Source organism: Physella acuta, unplaced genomic scaffold (genome assembly GCF_028476545.2).
Source record: "Physella acuta isolate Inbredline_101_S28 unplaced genomic scaffold, ASM2847654v3 ptg000809l, whole genome shotgun sequence".
Lineage (NCBI taxonomy): Eukaryota > Metazoa > Mollusca > Gastropoda > Physidae > Physella > Physella acuta.
Genome location: NW_026732327.1, coordinates 35366 through 53255, shown reverse-complemented (window position 1 = coordinate 53255; position 17890 = coordinate 35366). Strand labels below are relative to the sequence as shown.

The following is a 17890-nucleotide window of genomic DNA, read 5'->3' as shown; positions in this document are numbered from 1 at the left end:
CTCAATTACTTGGTCTATTAGTGCTATTGCTTACACAGCACGAACTATAATTAAACGATTTTAAAAATATCTTCTAAATGGAGAGAAATTGATAGTAATCATTCATCAATACCAAAAAGGTCAATTTATAAATATAATAAACCACAAACAAATTATCTTTAAACTAAACAATTTAAATATTAAACGCGATTCCCATTTTAAATACGGATATCAAATCTCGCCAACATTCATGCATCTGTATCATTAAAAAAATCAGAGTTTCTTCCAGGCATCTCTTCGGGGAGAAAATTCGGGGAAAATTTTTTACCGCCCCCCCCCCCCCCCGAACGAAATGAAATTTATATAATTTATATAGAAAATATATACTTTTTACAGTGTCCGCCCCCCCCCCCCGAAAATTTCAAGTAAATAGATCTATACCCTAACTAAATGATAATCGCCATTTTACTTTTTAAAATACAAAAGTGATAGCGTAATCACTTCTTTTTATAGCATACTACTACTAGAACTAGATTTCTACTACTCTATCAAAATACAATGCGAGTATAATGGCCCACAAAAATCTCAAGTCCCAGGGAAAAAAAGATGAGCAATTTCTCTAATATAAAAAGACACGGACTCTACACCGGTCTGATGTTGGATCAATACAGCAAGAAGTAAGAGAGGGGAGACGCTGAGTCAAAGACCGAAGCTTTCAGTTGTGTTTCAGCCAATCTCGATTATCAAGTCATTTCTTCAGGCAAAATAAAAATGGAATTAGGGCCTAGGCCTATTCAAATAATTTTACTATGTTTCACAAAATGTGACATTAAAACCCTAGTCAAGGTATTTTAAAGATAATTCTAAATAAATCTAGATCTAAGTTATTACAGTTATTGTGCTAACTATGCATCAAATTTAATTTTTGTTAATTTTCGAAATTGGATTTGTACTTTAAGTGAGAAGTGATTTATTGTGTGCCAATGAATGGATAATTCGTTAAATAATCTTTTAGGTATAGTTTATACGGTGTGTTCTTTTTATTTTACGCTTATATGCCTGTATTGAAATTATTTATTTTACATTACACTAAACTACTGTCTCTAATAATTTGAAATATCGATTAGGCCCAAAATGTCTGTGCATCGAAACACAAGCTAGACTACGCAGAGCTGGTCTGAATTTTCTTTCATCAAACTCTCTTTGTCCACGAGAAAACGGGGGCACACACTAAGAGAAGCACGGGGACCCAGCTGATCGACTCATCGTTCCCTTCTTTGTGTGTCGCTCGGACCTTCGTAGGACAAAGGAATCGTTAGAAATCTTCAATAACATGGTGCACATATAATTTTCTTAAAATGTATTCTTTAAAATTTAACGGAGGAATATATCTATAATAAAAATACTGTCCGGATACACGTGGCTACTGTTTCTCAACAAATCCCGATTCATTCACGAAAATACATACAATGAAGTTTACGCATGGAGACTAGTTTACTACATGAGTCATCGGCCTTTCTCGGCATTTTCCGTATGTCGGTCCGCTGAAACACATTCAAAGAACCAATCGTCATCCAATATTGACATCAAACCGTCCAATCAAAAGGCTCTAACAACACCTCGTGGTCTTTTCCAACATGGCGGGTGAGTCCACCTCACATCATTTACTTTGTTTCATAAAAATTTGAACTTTTTGCGCCAATATCACAACTACTTCTTTATTTTTCAGATTTGGAATTTTATCAAGATGATTCCGACGAAAATACGGAGGATGGTAAGTTGTTTTTAAAATATAAACATTGCTTATTTCATTAATAGTCACGACCCCATAGAATGAAAGAAAATGTGCTCCCCAGTATGAGCCGTTATGAACGATCATTATGCCCTTACGCGCCGTCCATGTTTTCCCCCCTATCGTAATCGTGTTTTTTTCCATGTGTATTTCTAGGATAATAGTAATTTCTCTTTCTGTATGTGCATAAATAATATAACGTTTATTTTCGACTGGCTACTGAGTATTACGTATTCGTTAAAATTCGTGTAATGTGCTGTAGTGGGACTGATCCTCCATTTCATGATGGGGCGAGGTCATGTGACCAATCCTCCGCGACCTTTTCAACTTGGCCCGCTTTTCTTTTTCCCGCCACTGCTGCTGTTTTGAATAAGTCAGTCGGTTTAGTTTGGAGTTGCAAACATCTACAAGTGATTCTTACTCTGTTTAGTAGATAAACACATTTCTAACATATCACATTAGTAAGTACTTTATGTTTTATCGATCTAATAACTTAAACTTTTGTCATAATTTCCTTTGTGAAAAAGTTAAGCAAATTTCCAAAGTCGACGGCGTGGTTGACTCTGCTAAATTTTAAACTAAACAAGCGCCAAGGGTTGCTTTTGCAATTTGATGAACTTTAATCAGTTTCTATCGGCACTAGAATTTACACTTCAACATGTTTGCTGATCTAGATGTAGACTTGTAAATATTCGTTTTATATAAACGTAAGTTTGGAAATAGAAAAATTATTTACGTTGAAAATGTTTACTAAGCAACTTTTTTTTTTGTCTCCAATGTGACTTTTTTTTTAAAGGAATTTTTTTTTTAATTGTCAATAATTAAGATAGACTAGATCTAGATTCTAGATCTAAAATATTAGAATCTAGATCTAGATTATCTAAATTTAAACAAGATCACATAGGAAAAATATTTCAGATATAATTAATTTTCTAGATTCTAGATTAGATTCTAGGGTTAATTTTTATGCCCTCTTTAAATTCCAGGGGTTGCCGATGATTGATTTAATCAGAATCTCTAAATCTAGACTAGAGTCTAGATTCTAGATCTATTCTAGAAAAATCTAGATCTATATAACTTTTTTTTTTACAATGTCATAGATTTAGATCCATGCTACAACATTGATATTTTGTATTTTTTAAAATGAAGATTATGGATTTGACAGTGGCATGGGAGAAGTGGAGGATCTCACACCTCTTCAAAGGCTTGAGAAATACTTGGATAGTGATAACATATTTAACAGGTTATTGATGCAGTTTTTTCCAATTATTCCCTTTATGACTTAAGATCTATTTAATACAATCTTTATTCTCAGGCCAATTTTATTTAACTTTACAAATTTTAATCTAGACAAATGTTGGCAAGAAGTCTACTTGACACACTTCGGGCTGTTAGTGAAAATGAAGATATTTGTGTTGCAGTCCTTGATGCCATGTCTAGATTGTCAGAAGATCCTGGTAGGTTTCAGGTTTTTTAAAAAAAAAATATTTTTTGTAGCTCTTATATTGACTTGACTATTGCAGATTTTTGTTGCTCTGAACAGGTACTCTACCATTTAATAACACTATGGGGTGTTAAGAAAAGCATCTGGACCAACACTAACATTAGTCAAAATTTTAATAATCACAATCAGATAGTGGTGTGAAAAAAAATCACTATCCATACTATGTAAGGAATTTGAAAGGATAAGACCATTTAATTAGTAATGAAATATTATTACTTTTTCCTCAATTGCTGTTTTTTTTTCTTCTTCAGAACCCTCTGTGCGATCTGAATTGATGGAGCAAGTTCCTCATATTGCTGTATATTGTCAAGAAAATCGGCACATTTTTGAAAATGCAATACCACGTTATATTCTTCCCATGGTTGTGAGATATCTCAACGATGCTAACAGCCAAGTGAGCTTATTTTATTTATAAAAAAAATATATTATTTATAAATGTACTTTGTAATGTGAATTATGCGTCCTCCAACTCTCACTGCCTTAAGCCCTTATATGATTATAGCTTATTCTTTTCCTTATGTCAATACAGGTGAGAAAGACCAGCCAGGCAGCTCTTTTAGTTTTATTGGAACAAGAACTTGTTGAAAAATATGATGTAGAACAGCAAGTTGTCCAAGTTATTCTAGAATTGGCATCTCCTGAAAGTCTAGATGATTATAGATCAGAGGCTGCAGCAGTAAGTTGTTGCTCATGAGAGAGTTCATGCTTAGGTTACATTAATGATTTTCTGATTTTTAATAGCTTTAGTTTTAGGTGTTAATTATTTTCTTAGTGGAATAAGTCAAACTTTTGTGTAGAATCTTTTTTTTTGATACCAGTATGATCTTCTTGATTTTGGGCTTTATGGTGTGAAAGACATGGGTAGTGAGATGTTAGTGTCAGATCACCTTACTACTCTGTCTTTTGCATTAAAGAGCTGCATAATCTACTTCCAGTTACGTATGGATGGCTGCTAATTGTCAAGCCAACACCATCAATGCTGGATGTTATAGTAAATCAGTTTGGTCCTATCACAGCCAGCTTTGATGAGCGTTGTTATGACTTGTGGCATTGGTAACGAGAGGCTAATGCTAATATACATTTGTAAATGTTAGTTCACAAATCAGTTTGGTCCTATCACAGCCAGCTTTGATGAGCGTTGTTAGTCATTGGAGGCTAATGCTGATAATACATTTGTAAATGTTAAATGTTTGCATTCTGTACTGACCAGGTGGTTGGGATGTGTATTAAAACCATATCACAGCCTGCTTGGATCAGTATAGAGGCAAAGTTATGAGCCACGCGCAGTTTCAATTTTAGTACACAATTGCCGTTGAGGCGCGTCAGAGTGACTGTGATTTGTTGCCTAAAATCATATCACAGCCAGCTTTGATGAGCTTTATGGTAATATTATGTCAACAACAGATGGAGCAAGTTAAAAGAAACACATTTTTCTTGGGAATTACTACTTTCTGAGGCATCATAGTGATTGTGATGTGCTAACAGTTGAATTCATATCACAGTCAGCTTTGATGAGCTCAGGATTTGGAACAATTCTTCTTAGTTGTAATATTGTGTGTGTGTTGAATGTTTTGCTATTGTGCCTAAGAATCTTAAATGCTAAATGTCATAAGAGCCTGAATTGACAAGGTCAAGACCAGGCTACCCTGACGTCAAGGCGGTTGTGATGTGATGATGCTTTACATATCACAGCCAGCTTTGATGACAGGGATACCTATGAGCTGCAGAGATGTTTAAACAAATAGAAACATCACCTACTATTGCTTTTAAGGTATTTAACCGTAATACATTTTGTTCTGTGATTTTTGTTGAAAATGTTTTTTTAAATGGTTGGAATATTGGTCTAGGTATTTTTACCTCACCCCCACCCCTTCTAAATTAACATAGATTCTGATTTTTTCATGTGAATTTTAGTCTTTGTGTAATTATCAATCTTAAAAGCCTGATTTTTATTATGGCTGTTTAATTAGTAATTTTTTTTTTTTGTTGAGCACTATTTTAAAACATTTATTTTCAGCTCATGAGTAAAATGGCTCCATTGTTGGGCAAAGACATTACTGAACGTTTGTTTCTTCCGAGATTTAGTGAGATGTGTACAGACCCTTTATTTCATGTTCGCAAGGTGATAATATATTAAAATCTCAACTAAGTTGTTGGCAAATACTTATTTTCCCTAAAGTTTTTTATCAGGAGTAAAATTTTGTAGCTATGCTGAGGTTATTAAGAGGGAAGATAGCAATTTACACAACCCTCTTAATAACCTGTAATTAGTGTAATTGGAAACTGATAATCGAGAATCAATATTAATAAAAGAAATAATATTTATTCGTAAAGCATTTGAAATTAAAAAAAAAAATCAATACTTTATCAATAACCTAATTTAAATGTAAATATTTAGTTAATTGCAACCTAATAAAAAGTGCTTGGGGTGTTATTTCAATAGTGTGGTATCAGTAGTTACATTTGTTCCTCTTGAAATATTGATAGGTGTGTGCTGCTAATTTTGGAGAAGTGGCTAGTGTTGTAGGTGTAAAGAATTGTGAAGATGTTTTAGTAAGTATCACTTAGGGCTGAATATTTTTTTCTTCTATTTTTAAGTTTTATAGCAATTTTACTATTTAACTGGGTTAATTTTTAAACTAAAAGATTTTTAGCCAGCACAGTTCAGTTTTTAAATATTATGCTTTAAGATAAACATGCCACTTTTCTTTACCAAATAATTGTAGCTGTCATTTTAAATTAATAATGCTGTTGTTGAAATATTCCTGGTCTTCAGTTTTATAAAAAGTAGGGTACAAGTAGTTTGCTCAGTGAGAATGTTTTATTTCTAATTTTGTCATGAATGTAAAACTATTTGTAAAATTTAAATTCATGTTTAAGATATATTTTGGTATTGAAATGTACATAACTGTTTCCTAGCTGCCTCAGTTTTACTACCTTTGCGAAGATGGTGTTTGGGGAGTAAGAAAAGCCTGCGCAGAGTGTTTCATGACTGTTTCTTGTGCTTGTTCTCTTGAGACCCGTAGAAATGAACTTGCTGAGAGATTTGTTAATTTGCTATGTGATTCATCCAGATGGGTAAGTTTGTACTTTGTTGTGCCTGGGCTGAACTTTAATGTGTTTTGAACATTAAGTGGAATTAAATACAAGGCCTTTGTATTGATTGAAAAATCATCGGTTGTTAATGTAAGAGATGTACTTTTTTTTTATCAGAACAAAATATAAAAACTAACCTATTTGCAGTTAAGTTTACATAAGATGACAAAGTTTACACAGTTAAATAAACATGAAAACTTAAAAGTTACCACAAATTTCTTGCTTAAATTGTCCAGTTTGATGTTATTAAGTAGTTCAATTTTTCTTTTGATAGATTGCTTATGATATATGTTACAAAAGGTTCTTATTATGGGTATTAAATTATCACAGTACAAATTAAATACTTATCACAGTACTAAGACTACTTTTTCAAAAATGTCAAAGTTAATAAACATTGCATTTCAAGATTTTTCAATATCTAAACAAGATGGGATGTCTTTGGTATGGTTATATAAAAAATGACTTGATTGGTCTGCTTTAACCAGATTTTTCTATCCGATCCTGTGTGTTTAAAATTTCTGGTTTAATTCACACCAACAGGTTCGAATGTCAGCTTTCCAGCAGCTAGGCCCTTTTATTTCTACATTTGCTGATGCAGAAAAAACTGGGCTTTATGTAAATGAAGATGGAAGTCTTAGCTTTCGAACACTAGATAGGTTAGTTATTTTAACAAATCACTATTTTTCTATGTAAATATGGATACTAAACTATATAAGTTCTAATTTTAAGAATTTTTAGCAAGGAGATTATTCTCTAAAAATGATTTGTTTTTTTTTTTTATATATAAAATTTTGTGTATAACTTACACTAGCAGTATTTGCATTTTGCTTGAGATTTGGTTTGGAAGCTTGTATTATATTTGAGTCCTGTGTTTAAATTGAATTGTTATTAAGTAGTTTAAACTTTTTTAACAGCTTCAATGCAGAACAGGTCAGTGAAAATATTTCCCATGGAACAGAACTGAAAGGCATAAATACATTTTCTGAAAGTACCTTACAAAGTGAGTCAGATTTGGCCCACCCAGCTAAGAAATCTGATGAGCACGTAGATTTTCAGTCAAGTGAATGTTTAGGTGCAACTGATTATAGCAACAATAGTGAAATGCAAATTCAAGCAATGCTAATTGATAGCAGTGCAGATGATAATTCTAGTAAAGATGAAACATGCACAGGAAAACTAGTATTTGACTTAAATGATAAGTCAGTGGAAGAATTCCGTGCAGAACAGTTGGGAATTGACATTGGTAACAAACAAGCAAAGTTAAATCTGGAATCTAATTATGATTTTGAAAATGCTCAATCTTCTCTTTGTGATATTAGTAATAGCAGCAGTCAGAACTTAGATCATGAATCAGTATCTTCTAAAATTAAATCTAGTCATAGTGATATTAGTAATGATAGCAGCCCTAGCTGTAGAAGTATACTCATACCTGACACAAAATCTAGTGAAAGTGTTAAAGATACAGGTTGTGGTGACACAACAGGGAAAGGGAAATTTTTTGTGCCTTATTCAGACAAAGGGGATCAGTCTGATTCTGATAGTGTTTTTTTGGATAGCACCAAGGAAATAAATGCAGCAGTTACTTCTTTGGGATCTGGCGATGATCCATCTTCTAATAGAGTACATGTACATCTTGACAACAACTTTAATACGTTCCAATATTGGAGATCTCCCCTTCCTGAGGTAAACATTGATTTGGATATTATCAACGGACAGCCAACAAATATACATGTGGTGGCAAAAGTGAAGGATGAAGATTCTAAAAAGGTCTATGCCTCTGAAATTAATGTAAGCATATCAGGATCTTTAAAAGCTAGAGCTGACAATGTAGTAGATTCCTTATCTGGTTTATCATTAGGAAGCAGCATAACCCAATCATTTTCTAACTCTTCATATGCAACATCTGAAATAGAAAAATCAGGAGTTAGGATTCACACTGCCAGTGTCAGCACTGTAAGTGATGTTGCAGATGAGACTGTAGCACACATTGGAAGCACTCATGTATTAGGACAGCATTTAGGTGAACAGCACTTGGCAATAGTAGATGGTGTAGTGCAAGGTAAGTTTTTTTGTTATACTTAATGCTTTAAAAAGGTTTGGTGGTAGGCCTACTTGTAAAAACATTTTTTTTGTACGTGTAATGGGAAAATCTTCAATAAACTTTCTACTATTTAACCCTTTTACTATCTTTTTGCACTCATGCTAAAAAAAAGATTCTGTCAGATGCTCTTCAACTATGTATATTACATTAATTTTAATACATCCAAAACTTAAAATATGGCAGACTTACAAAGATTTTGTTCCAACATTGCTGACAACTTATTTCTAGAATCACTAGTTACAACACTACTGCTAATCTTCTGGAATCACAATTTCCAGAAAATCTTCTGGCATTTCAAAATTTATTTCTTGGTTTTAATGTTTTATTTGTAGAGCAGTTTTTAGTCTCATGGCAATTTTTCCTGTATTGTTTTATTACAAGTGGAAGTTTCACAAATTCCAAGGTTGAAAAATACATATTGGGCTTTAGTGTATGGAAAAGGGAATAAAATTTTTATAGCCACAGGCTTAATACTGGTTCAGACAAGTTTTTAGAAGTTTTAACTAGTGCCTTTCAAATTTAACTAAGTTGACAGTAGTCTTTTTGTCACTATTAAATTCAAATAGTACTAAACCATGTATGATTAGTAAAAAAAAATTCCTTTAAAAACACATTGATGTGGAACATAAAAATGTCATGCAGGTCTTTCGTTTAGTGATCAGTGAACACAATGCAGACATGCTAAAAGCAAATGGTACAACAAAATTGCAAGTGTCTCTTTCGACAATTCTGATTTCCTCCAAGTTAGTCCTGCTAAGTCAAAAATGAATGTTGCAATAAAATAGAAAAAGAGCTGGGAAAATACAATCATTTCCTTTTTTTTTTCTGATTCAATATTTACTTTCAATACTTAGGCTACATATTGATAATCTAGAAAATATTAGCTCCCCAGATTGCATAAGCCTATAAAATGTTTTAGAGATATTCTAAGAAATTTTCAATTGGAAGCTTAAGTTAGCTTTTGTTTGTCGTTCATGTGACCTACTACTATCTAGTACATAGCAAGTCAGAGTCAGTAACATGACCTTGGAACTAAATATTTTGGTAAATAAACCAATTGTGGATAGTGCTTTAACAGCTGTAATTATGGTTTGATGTGGAGGGTGGGATGGGTTTTGAATATAATTTAAACTTAAAGCAAGCAGTATACAGACCTAGATCCAGGCTCAATTTTTAACTATGTTACTATACATATACTCATATCTGGTACTTCTTTGTATAGTGTTAGGATTTTATTTTTAGGTTGAACACAGTAAGAAAATGTAAAGTTCCCGTTCAAACCTGACGGTCTATAGGGCAAGTGAAATAGAGTGAGATAGTATGGTCAGCACTATGCCTAGCCACCTTTACTTTCCCTAACATGAGTTAGGTACCCATCAAAGTTGGGTGGACTCAGGGACCATCTACTGACTTGAAACTGGATTCGATCCCATTCCGTCCCCAAACACAGTAGTACCAGTCCACATATTCCTTTTTTCCTTTCCAATTACTCTTTTTGTGTATGACTGTTTCTACTTTTGGTAGCCTTGGGTAGACATGTCTGACAATGCCTCTAAAGCTAAAGCATACAGCTTTAGCAAATAAATTGGTTACTGAACATTGCCCCTGTAAATGAAAATAATTAAAAATCTTAAATTAAAATTTTTGCAGATCTAAGCAGTAGTAGCATAAATTTCATGGATGACTTGCCTTCAATGGATTTTGGCGTAGATGATGCTACATTAGCCCAGCAACAGGTATGCTTAAGCTGGCAGTTACACCTTTTTTTATGTAATTGCTTTTGTTCAGCTGTATTTATTTGGGATAGATAAACTGACTTAACAAATAAAAAAATTTTAAAATCACAACAAATCTAGCTGAAGCTAGTTTGCTGACGAGTATTTTACTTTTTCTAGTACCATATTTTCACCTGTGTCATAGCTGTGCTTAAGTATTGAATAAAGTCCAAATAATTTTAAATTAAACTTAAGGGTATTTTACATTATGCGGCAGTGATTAAGTTTTGTTAGGTCATTTTTAGAGTAAACAGCACCATTAACATGTATGATTTTTGGCGTTGATTTTTCAATTTTGACATACAACTGAGTTTAAAATAAACACAATATGGCTAAATAGTAAAATTGAAATCATCACCAGCATAAATAATTTTTTTGTAGGTCACTTTCGACATGGACATGTTTCTCCATTAATTCAAAATGTACTTTTTTTACCGTATGTTCTAGCCATTAGAAAAAACACTATTCCCATAGATCTAATCATATTTTAAGTTGAGGCAACAATAATTATAATTTTAAATTTTTTTGGCTCAGGTTGGTTTTTTAATAGCTATTAGCAATCAATATTACTATGGTTCCATTTCCCACATATAAACAGTCATGTGTAATTATCTTTTTCCTGATACATTTTGTGATACATACAAATTAACCCTGAAATTAAAAAAGTGTGTAAAGTATTATTCTTTAAAAGCGAATAATTAGGGAATATATAATCTGTTATTACTGAATGTTTTTGGGCAGCCCTGGCTTAATATGTAATAGACACCAATAGGTCCCTTAAATATTTTAAAAATCATGCACAATGTTATTGAATTAAGAATTTAAATAGTTAAAGAGACTTTTTTTTATCTTAATATTGGCTGGTTTTTTTTCCTAGTACAAACAAAATAAAAAATATTTTTTTTTAATTTGTTAAAGTAAATGGACATAAATATGGCCAAGTGGTTCAAAAAAGTAAAATGTTTTTCACAAATTTATCGCCGTTTAAAGTACATATCGCTAGAAAGTTGCAATTTTAGATCAATCATGGTGTATCAGTACAGCCATTAATTCTTGTCTTACAAAAGTAAAATGAAAACCAATGTAGCCATAAAAAGTTATTTCAAAATAAATGTTGAAAGGATTCTTTTCAACTCGATGTCCATTACATGTCAGAGCATTTTTTGCCTAGCTGGTAAATTTACATCTTAAAGATGTCACTTTGAATATAAGAGGTAGTAAAAAGTGAAAATATTTTATTAAAATTGATGACAAAATGGTCCACGTTTATATACACTTATGGGGTGTTTGATAAATTAATTTTAGTGCAGAGATAGCAGACCTAATCTTATTTTTGTATTTTATTTTTAGAGCATTGTCCCACAGATGCTTTTGGAAAATTATTTGGGTATGGTCGATCCTTCTCGTGCTCAAACAGTTGATGGAGAGATCACTAAACACTGTGCCTATAACTTACCGGCTGTTGCATACACTCTTGGAAGACAGAACTGGCATTGCATTAAAAATTTGTACGAAACACTGGCACAAGACATGCAGGTAGTCAATTTTGTCAAAGATGCAAACATTAACCACCTTAACAAAAGGTTTATAAAAAATATGTAACTCCTGGAACAACTATGCATTTGTTAAAACTTTTTATTGCTTCAATGGCACTATAGTTGTCTACTAAACATTAAAATAATAAGATTTTAAAGTCTTGATTTTCTATTAGCTGAAAATTGCTCATTGAAATATGGGTTGTGACATTAACAATATGTTTATCATTAGTTACATTCTGATATAGATGATATACATGTAGTCTTAAGTTTAGTTTTAGGCAAATAATGTATTCAATAGTTCTGATTTGAAGTAACAGCATAGGGTATAGTTTTCTTTTGGATATAACATTAAATACATTTTATAATTTGTTGTATCAAAATGTAACAATAAATTATTATTTTTTTTAAACTTCCTATAATTTTTACTTAGAAAAATTGAACAATTTTTTAATACGATTTAGTGCTGTAAAAAAATGCGAAACTGAATTTCAGCACACTTTTTTTTTCAGTGGAAAGTTCGCAGAACTCTGGCCTTTTCTATGCATGAACTTGCAATGATTGTTGGAGAAGAAATAACACATAAAGATTTAGTACCTATATTTGATGGCTTTTTGAAAGATCTAGATGAAGTGAGAATTGGGGTGTTAAAACATTTGGCAGACATTTTTCGGGTAAGCTTTAGTTCTGCAAATGTTAAGCCATTGTTAACTGATTGCATCAGTTGATGGAATTGTTTATAACCTAAAATATTTTCTTTAGTTACTCAGGCCAGAAGTAAGACTGCAATATTTAGCAAGAACTCAGGAGTTTATGAAGACAGATAATCAACGAAATTGGAGATTTCGGGAAGAACTGGCAGAGTACGTTTAAATGTTTAAATTTTTTAATATTAGTTGAACATGTTGACTGTGTGAACAAGAACTTCTATTTTCTGTTTCTTTTATATAGGCAGCTTATACCAGTGTGTGACCTTTTCCACTGTATAGACATTGTTACAAATATCGTCCCACTTGCCATGGTAATGCTTACAGACAAGGTAGCTCAGGTCCGGCTTGTTACTCTACGACTGGCAAGTACTGTTTTTACGAAGCTGTTCTTTATAAACCTGTGCTTTTGTTGATAAATGATTCCTTGTTATCATTAAAGTTACTTTGTTATATAACCATTAAATTTTAAATGGTTAAATTTCAATTACTTTAATCTTTTGCCTAAAAAAAATCTGAAGGTTGATTTAGGTCAGTGTGAATTTAATTTAGTTTTTTAATATTTGGAATCGGTAAAATCAGATGATCAGAAGAAATAAATTTTAATCTGAAAATAAATTTGTCTGGTGTAAATTTTTCCTAATGATTAAAAACTTTTCTGTTTTAGTTGTGTGCAATTTTAAAGAAGACTTATCAAGATGATGAAAAAAAATTGCTTGCTTCAGTGTGCAACAATATTATTGAACAATTCGCTAATGATTATCGATGGCTGTCAAGGCAAACGTAAGTGATCATGCATTCATACAATTTTTTTTTATAGTTTTGGGAATTTTAACCCTAGAACTTTGCTGGTCAGGAATGTCCTACATTTTTGAATTTGAACTAGAGAACTTTCGAAGTAGTAGCCGAAAGCTCCACCATTAAACCACACCGTCCCATATGCTTGTTAAAAATATCTATTGTATATGTAATTAAATCTGAGACCCTATGATTTAGACATTTTCAGAGTATTGGGCTTGTATTTTCTGAATAATAAAATGTCTTACTGCATAAAAAATCGTTTTAATGAGTTTAAACAGCGTACATGGCTTTTGGACAGAGTAATAAACTTCAATGTCAAATCCACTAGCTATCTTATATCTTGCGCTCTACCCATTTTAGTCCCATTTTATCCACTGGACTTAATAAAAATGTCGAAATGTTAGAATATTGTCAAAACAAACGCTATATTTTCATTTTTTCCTTATTTACTGCATTCTTTCCCAAAATAGTATTTTAAAAAAGACAAATTTGTAAATATAAATTTAAAAACAAAATCCAATTTTTGTTGAAAATGTCGGTGGAGCAAAGAAAACAAACATGATTGGCAAGTCATCTATTTATCTCCTCACTGAAATTGATCGGATGAAGCATTAGACAAGACTTCAAAAGCCAAAATTCTGCGAAAATATTTTGATATTAAGGTGACAATATCACCATGACAATGAAAATTTTGTCTTATATTCTACAAAAAAAAACGTATTACTTTATACATGTACCAATAAATATTTTTTATCATAATGATTATGATCAATCAGCTACTAAACAGCATTTTAATAATAGAAAAATATCTTCTCTTACAGATTTGCACAGTTATGCTATGTGATATTAGAAGAAAACAGTCTTCCTCCTGATGTTTTTGCAAAAAATTTTCTTCCAAGTTTGCTAGCACTTAGCTTAGACCCTGTACCCAATGTTAGAATTTCCTTGGCGAAGGTGATGTCTCAGAGAATTATGCCTCTAGGTAACTATCTTATGTCATGCATGTTAAAATTAATTTAAAAATAATTAAATGCACCTACATTTCTGACATGCTTACTATTATTACATTTCAGACTACTTTACAACACAACAAAATCCTTACCATGAAGATTTGGTACAAACTCAGCAAAAACTTCAGTCTGATGTGGATAAAGATGTTCGATATTTTGCTACATTACAGCCTGGAAGTGAAATAACACATGATCATGATATGGTAGGACGCATTTAGTTTTTTTATATTATAGTTAAGATATTTTGAGGCACTTGTAGTAGATTAATAATAGTCCAAGTTTGTTTGGTGCAGTTTTTTTCAGCCTTTTTTTTAAAAAAATTGATATAGCCAGTCCATGGTATATATAACCATGATTTTAAATAAACCGGGTGTGATCTCCCCTAAACTTTCTCGAATATTCTTATATAAAATAACAGGGGATCCATTTTAAATACTTAAAGTTTTAAAAATAGAATAAAATCTCGTAGACAAATTAATTGCACACCAAGTGAACGCCAAATAAAAAAGCGCATAATAGTGTGCAATATTATTAGTACTTCTAAAATTTACATTAGTTTTTTGAGAAATCGAAAGTAGCGTAAATTACTACTTCCAGTCAACGGAAATTACTCAAAATTTAACAGAAGGTAGAGAATTAGATCTTTTACTTACATGTAAAATTTCATGTATCTATCTGAAATAGTACTCAAGTTATAGGCTTTTGAAAAATTCAAAGTAGGAAAAGTACCACTTCCGGTTATCGAAAATCGCTCAAAAGTTGATACGGATCTACGATTTTGATAAAATACTTATATATGAAATTTCATCAACCTAGCTGTAACAGTACTTAAGTAATCGTGTTTACATACTGACACACAGACACACACACACACAGACATATGGACAAGATTGCAAAATTGTTTCTCCATATCAGTGAGGTGTAAAACGTCACGTCGAGATTTGTAAAAATCAAATCTCGATTTTTATTTTTGCACGATTACAATACTTTCTCTATACTTCGTGTATACGAGAAAGTAAAAAAGTTACATGTATTCCTTTTTGAGACAAAAAACAATTCTCTATTACTATAAAATATCAACACTGCCACACATTGCTTTTAAAAAAAATTATCACTAATTGTCCTGAAAATGAAGCATGATTGATTATCAAAGCATTTTATTTGGTTAAAATAGTCATTTATTTCTAAATTGCCCCTTCAGTGAAAAGTAAAAAGGTTAATAATCTTTTTAAAAAAAAAATTTGTAATATAGTAACTTTCAATCTCATGCTTTTCATGTATATGGCTCAACCCTTATTATTAAATTCACCAATCCCCCCCCCCCCCCAATATAGCCTTATAATCCAGTTGCCCCACTATCTTGTGTTACGCACTTAATGAAGTCTTGATAAGTAATTGTGGACCACATATTTTTTATTTCGCACAAATTAGAGTGGTATTTTAATTTGTATGGTGTCAAGGGTTTTCAAAAGTTGGGTTAGAGGAGTTGATAAATTTAATATTCACTTAAAGAAATATATCAGATCATATGAAAACAGTTAAGTCTGATAAAGTGGCAGTAGATCAGTTCCTTCAATTTCTCAGCAAAAAATTGTGGAGGCTACCTTAAAATATATATATATATATATATATAAATTTTTTTGGTAATATTTTTTAATGTTGCATAAAGTAATTTACTGAGAAGGCAGGTGTATTGCTCGAATTTTTATGATTTAAAAAGTTGACAAAGATTTTTTATTTCTTTCAGGTACCTGTCTGAAGTTCCATTGATATTTGTTGAAGTTAGTATGGTTCCAAAGTTAAAACATCTCAGTATTCTTTCAAAGTTTTTTTTATACAATGCATAACAACATTTTAAATTTTTTATTTTACTAGTATCCCTATTGAAAGTATGATTTGTATTTAAAAAACAAATATTTTACAATAAAGTATGAAGTTAAAACTGATTTCTTAGTCTTTTAATTCATAATTTGTTTTTATATTATCAATGCTTTTTATGTCAATTGACACAGCTAAAAATTCCATTTTAATTTCCAATGTTGGTTTGTTTTTTGTATTGATTTTTCAATTAGAAGTTATTAGTTCAAACACCTGACTTCTTTACCCTATTTTCTTGTCTACTTGCCTGACTGCAATAAAACTGTGATTTATGGTGCCTTATTTGTGCAGTAATGTACAGGTTTTTTTTTAATTGGTCTCCAACAAATGTTGGAACTAATAGCACTAGAGGATTGTGATACATTTAAGTATTGCATGATTAGTTTCTTTTATCTTTCAGGTATAGATTTTTATTAAAATGATTCAATTGTACATATTCAATACCTCTATACTCAATACACCAATTTAAATATTAAAACTTGTTATAAATGCATTTGTTGGCCTTGTTAAATGTAATTAGTTGATAATACCAGTAGACTTAGATTTTGTCTAGAGATAACATTACGGGGGTGGGGGAGAGAACAATGACTTACTGTTTTGTTCTTGGCTGAGATGAGAAATATTCTGAGTGCAGAAAAATCATATCTACAAAATTGTCAGCAGTGTTTGAATACTGTAGTTGATTAGAAACCATGGATGGGTTGTTATCCTAAGTTATGTTACAGATAATTAACAAATTTGTTTTAATTGCATCATAGTTTCTTTTATTTGTTGGTTCTTTAAATGGATATTTAATTGAAACCTATTGATATGAACATGTGCTTTTTATTAGTAAGTTATCAATAAGAATTTTAAGTTATTCACTTTTAGGAACCTTAACAAATTGTGTTGGAGGTGCAGTGTTTTATGGCTGGCCCAATCTTTGATATTTGGGGGTGGCTATAGTTTTCTGAAAATTGGGCTCAGTGCTATTTCAAATAACCACTGAGCAAATCTTTCTGTACAGTGCTCATTAGCAAATATTTTTTACTTGTAACTAACGAATGTACATTGTGTGAAAATGTCAAATATTAATTTTGTTGCTTAATCAAACTCCAATGAATAGTAGCTGATGTCTTTCAGTTGAGTCTTTCTAATGCACCCACGTTTGGTTAGGATATTGAAGACATGAAGTGCTATTTATTTTTACTGATGTATATTGTATATGTGTTAGTCTCATATTAAGACTAAATTATTAATTCACTTGCATATGTATATTACACATTTTGAAGGTTTAGTTAACAATGTTTATTCTAGAATATACTACTTTTTTTTTTACACAAGTGTATTTGTTTGGTACAAATAATTTAATTTTTACACACCATATTTCGGCAAATATTAAACTATCCATTAACATGAAACTTTGTTTTTAAATAAGAATTATTAATTAAAAAGGTTTAGTGACTGAAAACAAATGCTGGACTACTTAAATTATGACAGGAGAAAGTGTTAATGTAAACAGCTGCCAAAATGCCTTTATTGTATTGGAAATATATAATAGTTATATAACATGTATAAGCATTTTATTTATTTCAATGGTTGAACAATAAAATAAAAATAAAAGGGTATTGGCTTTGTTGTTCATGAAATATAGCATGGCAGGGTGGATTACTTTCAGACAAGTAACTATGTCTAGTTAGCTTTATCTACTCCATGCAGGAAACCATTGAAGT

The 17890-nt window shown here is 31.4% G+C and overlaps 1 protein-coding gene across 1 annotated transcript; it reads left to right on the top strand.

Annotated features, from left to right (window-relative positions):
- Positions 1–1289: 1289 nt before the first annotated feature.
- On the top strand, positions 1290–17777 carry LOC131951372 (serine/threonine-protein phosphatase 4 regulatory subunit 1). Its single transcript, XM_059313761.1, has 20 exons — positions 1290–1623; positions 1709–1753; positions 2921–3014; positions 3122–3228; positions 3527–3669; positions 3805–3951; positions 5293–5397; positions 5763–5828; positions 6195–6353; positions 6912–7027; positions 7286–8430; positions 10123–10208; positions 11598–11783; positions 12295–12456; positions 12545–12645; positions 12734–12854; positions 13157–13272; positions 14112–14272; positions 14364–14503; positions 16048–17777. The coding sequence occupies exons 1-20, from the start codon at positions 1617–1619 to the stop codon at positions 16057–16059; spliced, it is 3219 nt and encodes a 1072-aa protein (XP_059169744.1). The 5' UTR covers positions 1290–1616; the 3' UTR covers positions 16060–17777.
- The last annotated feature ends 113 nt before the right edge of the window (positions 17778–17890 follow it).

What these genes read in the sequence shown, in the direction of transcription:
- LOC131951372 (XM_059313761.1), top strand. An exon ending in TATGTGATTCATCCAGATGG is followed by an intron (nt 6,354 to 6,911) that starts GTAAGTTTGTAC and finishes TCACACCAACAG; the next exon opens with GTTCGAATGTCAGCTTTCCA. An exon ending in TTTCGGGAAGAACTGGCAGA is followed by an intron (nt 12,646 to 12,733) that starts GTACGTTTAAAT and finishes TCTTTTATATAG; the next exon opens with GCAGCTTATACCAGTGTGTG.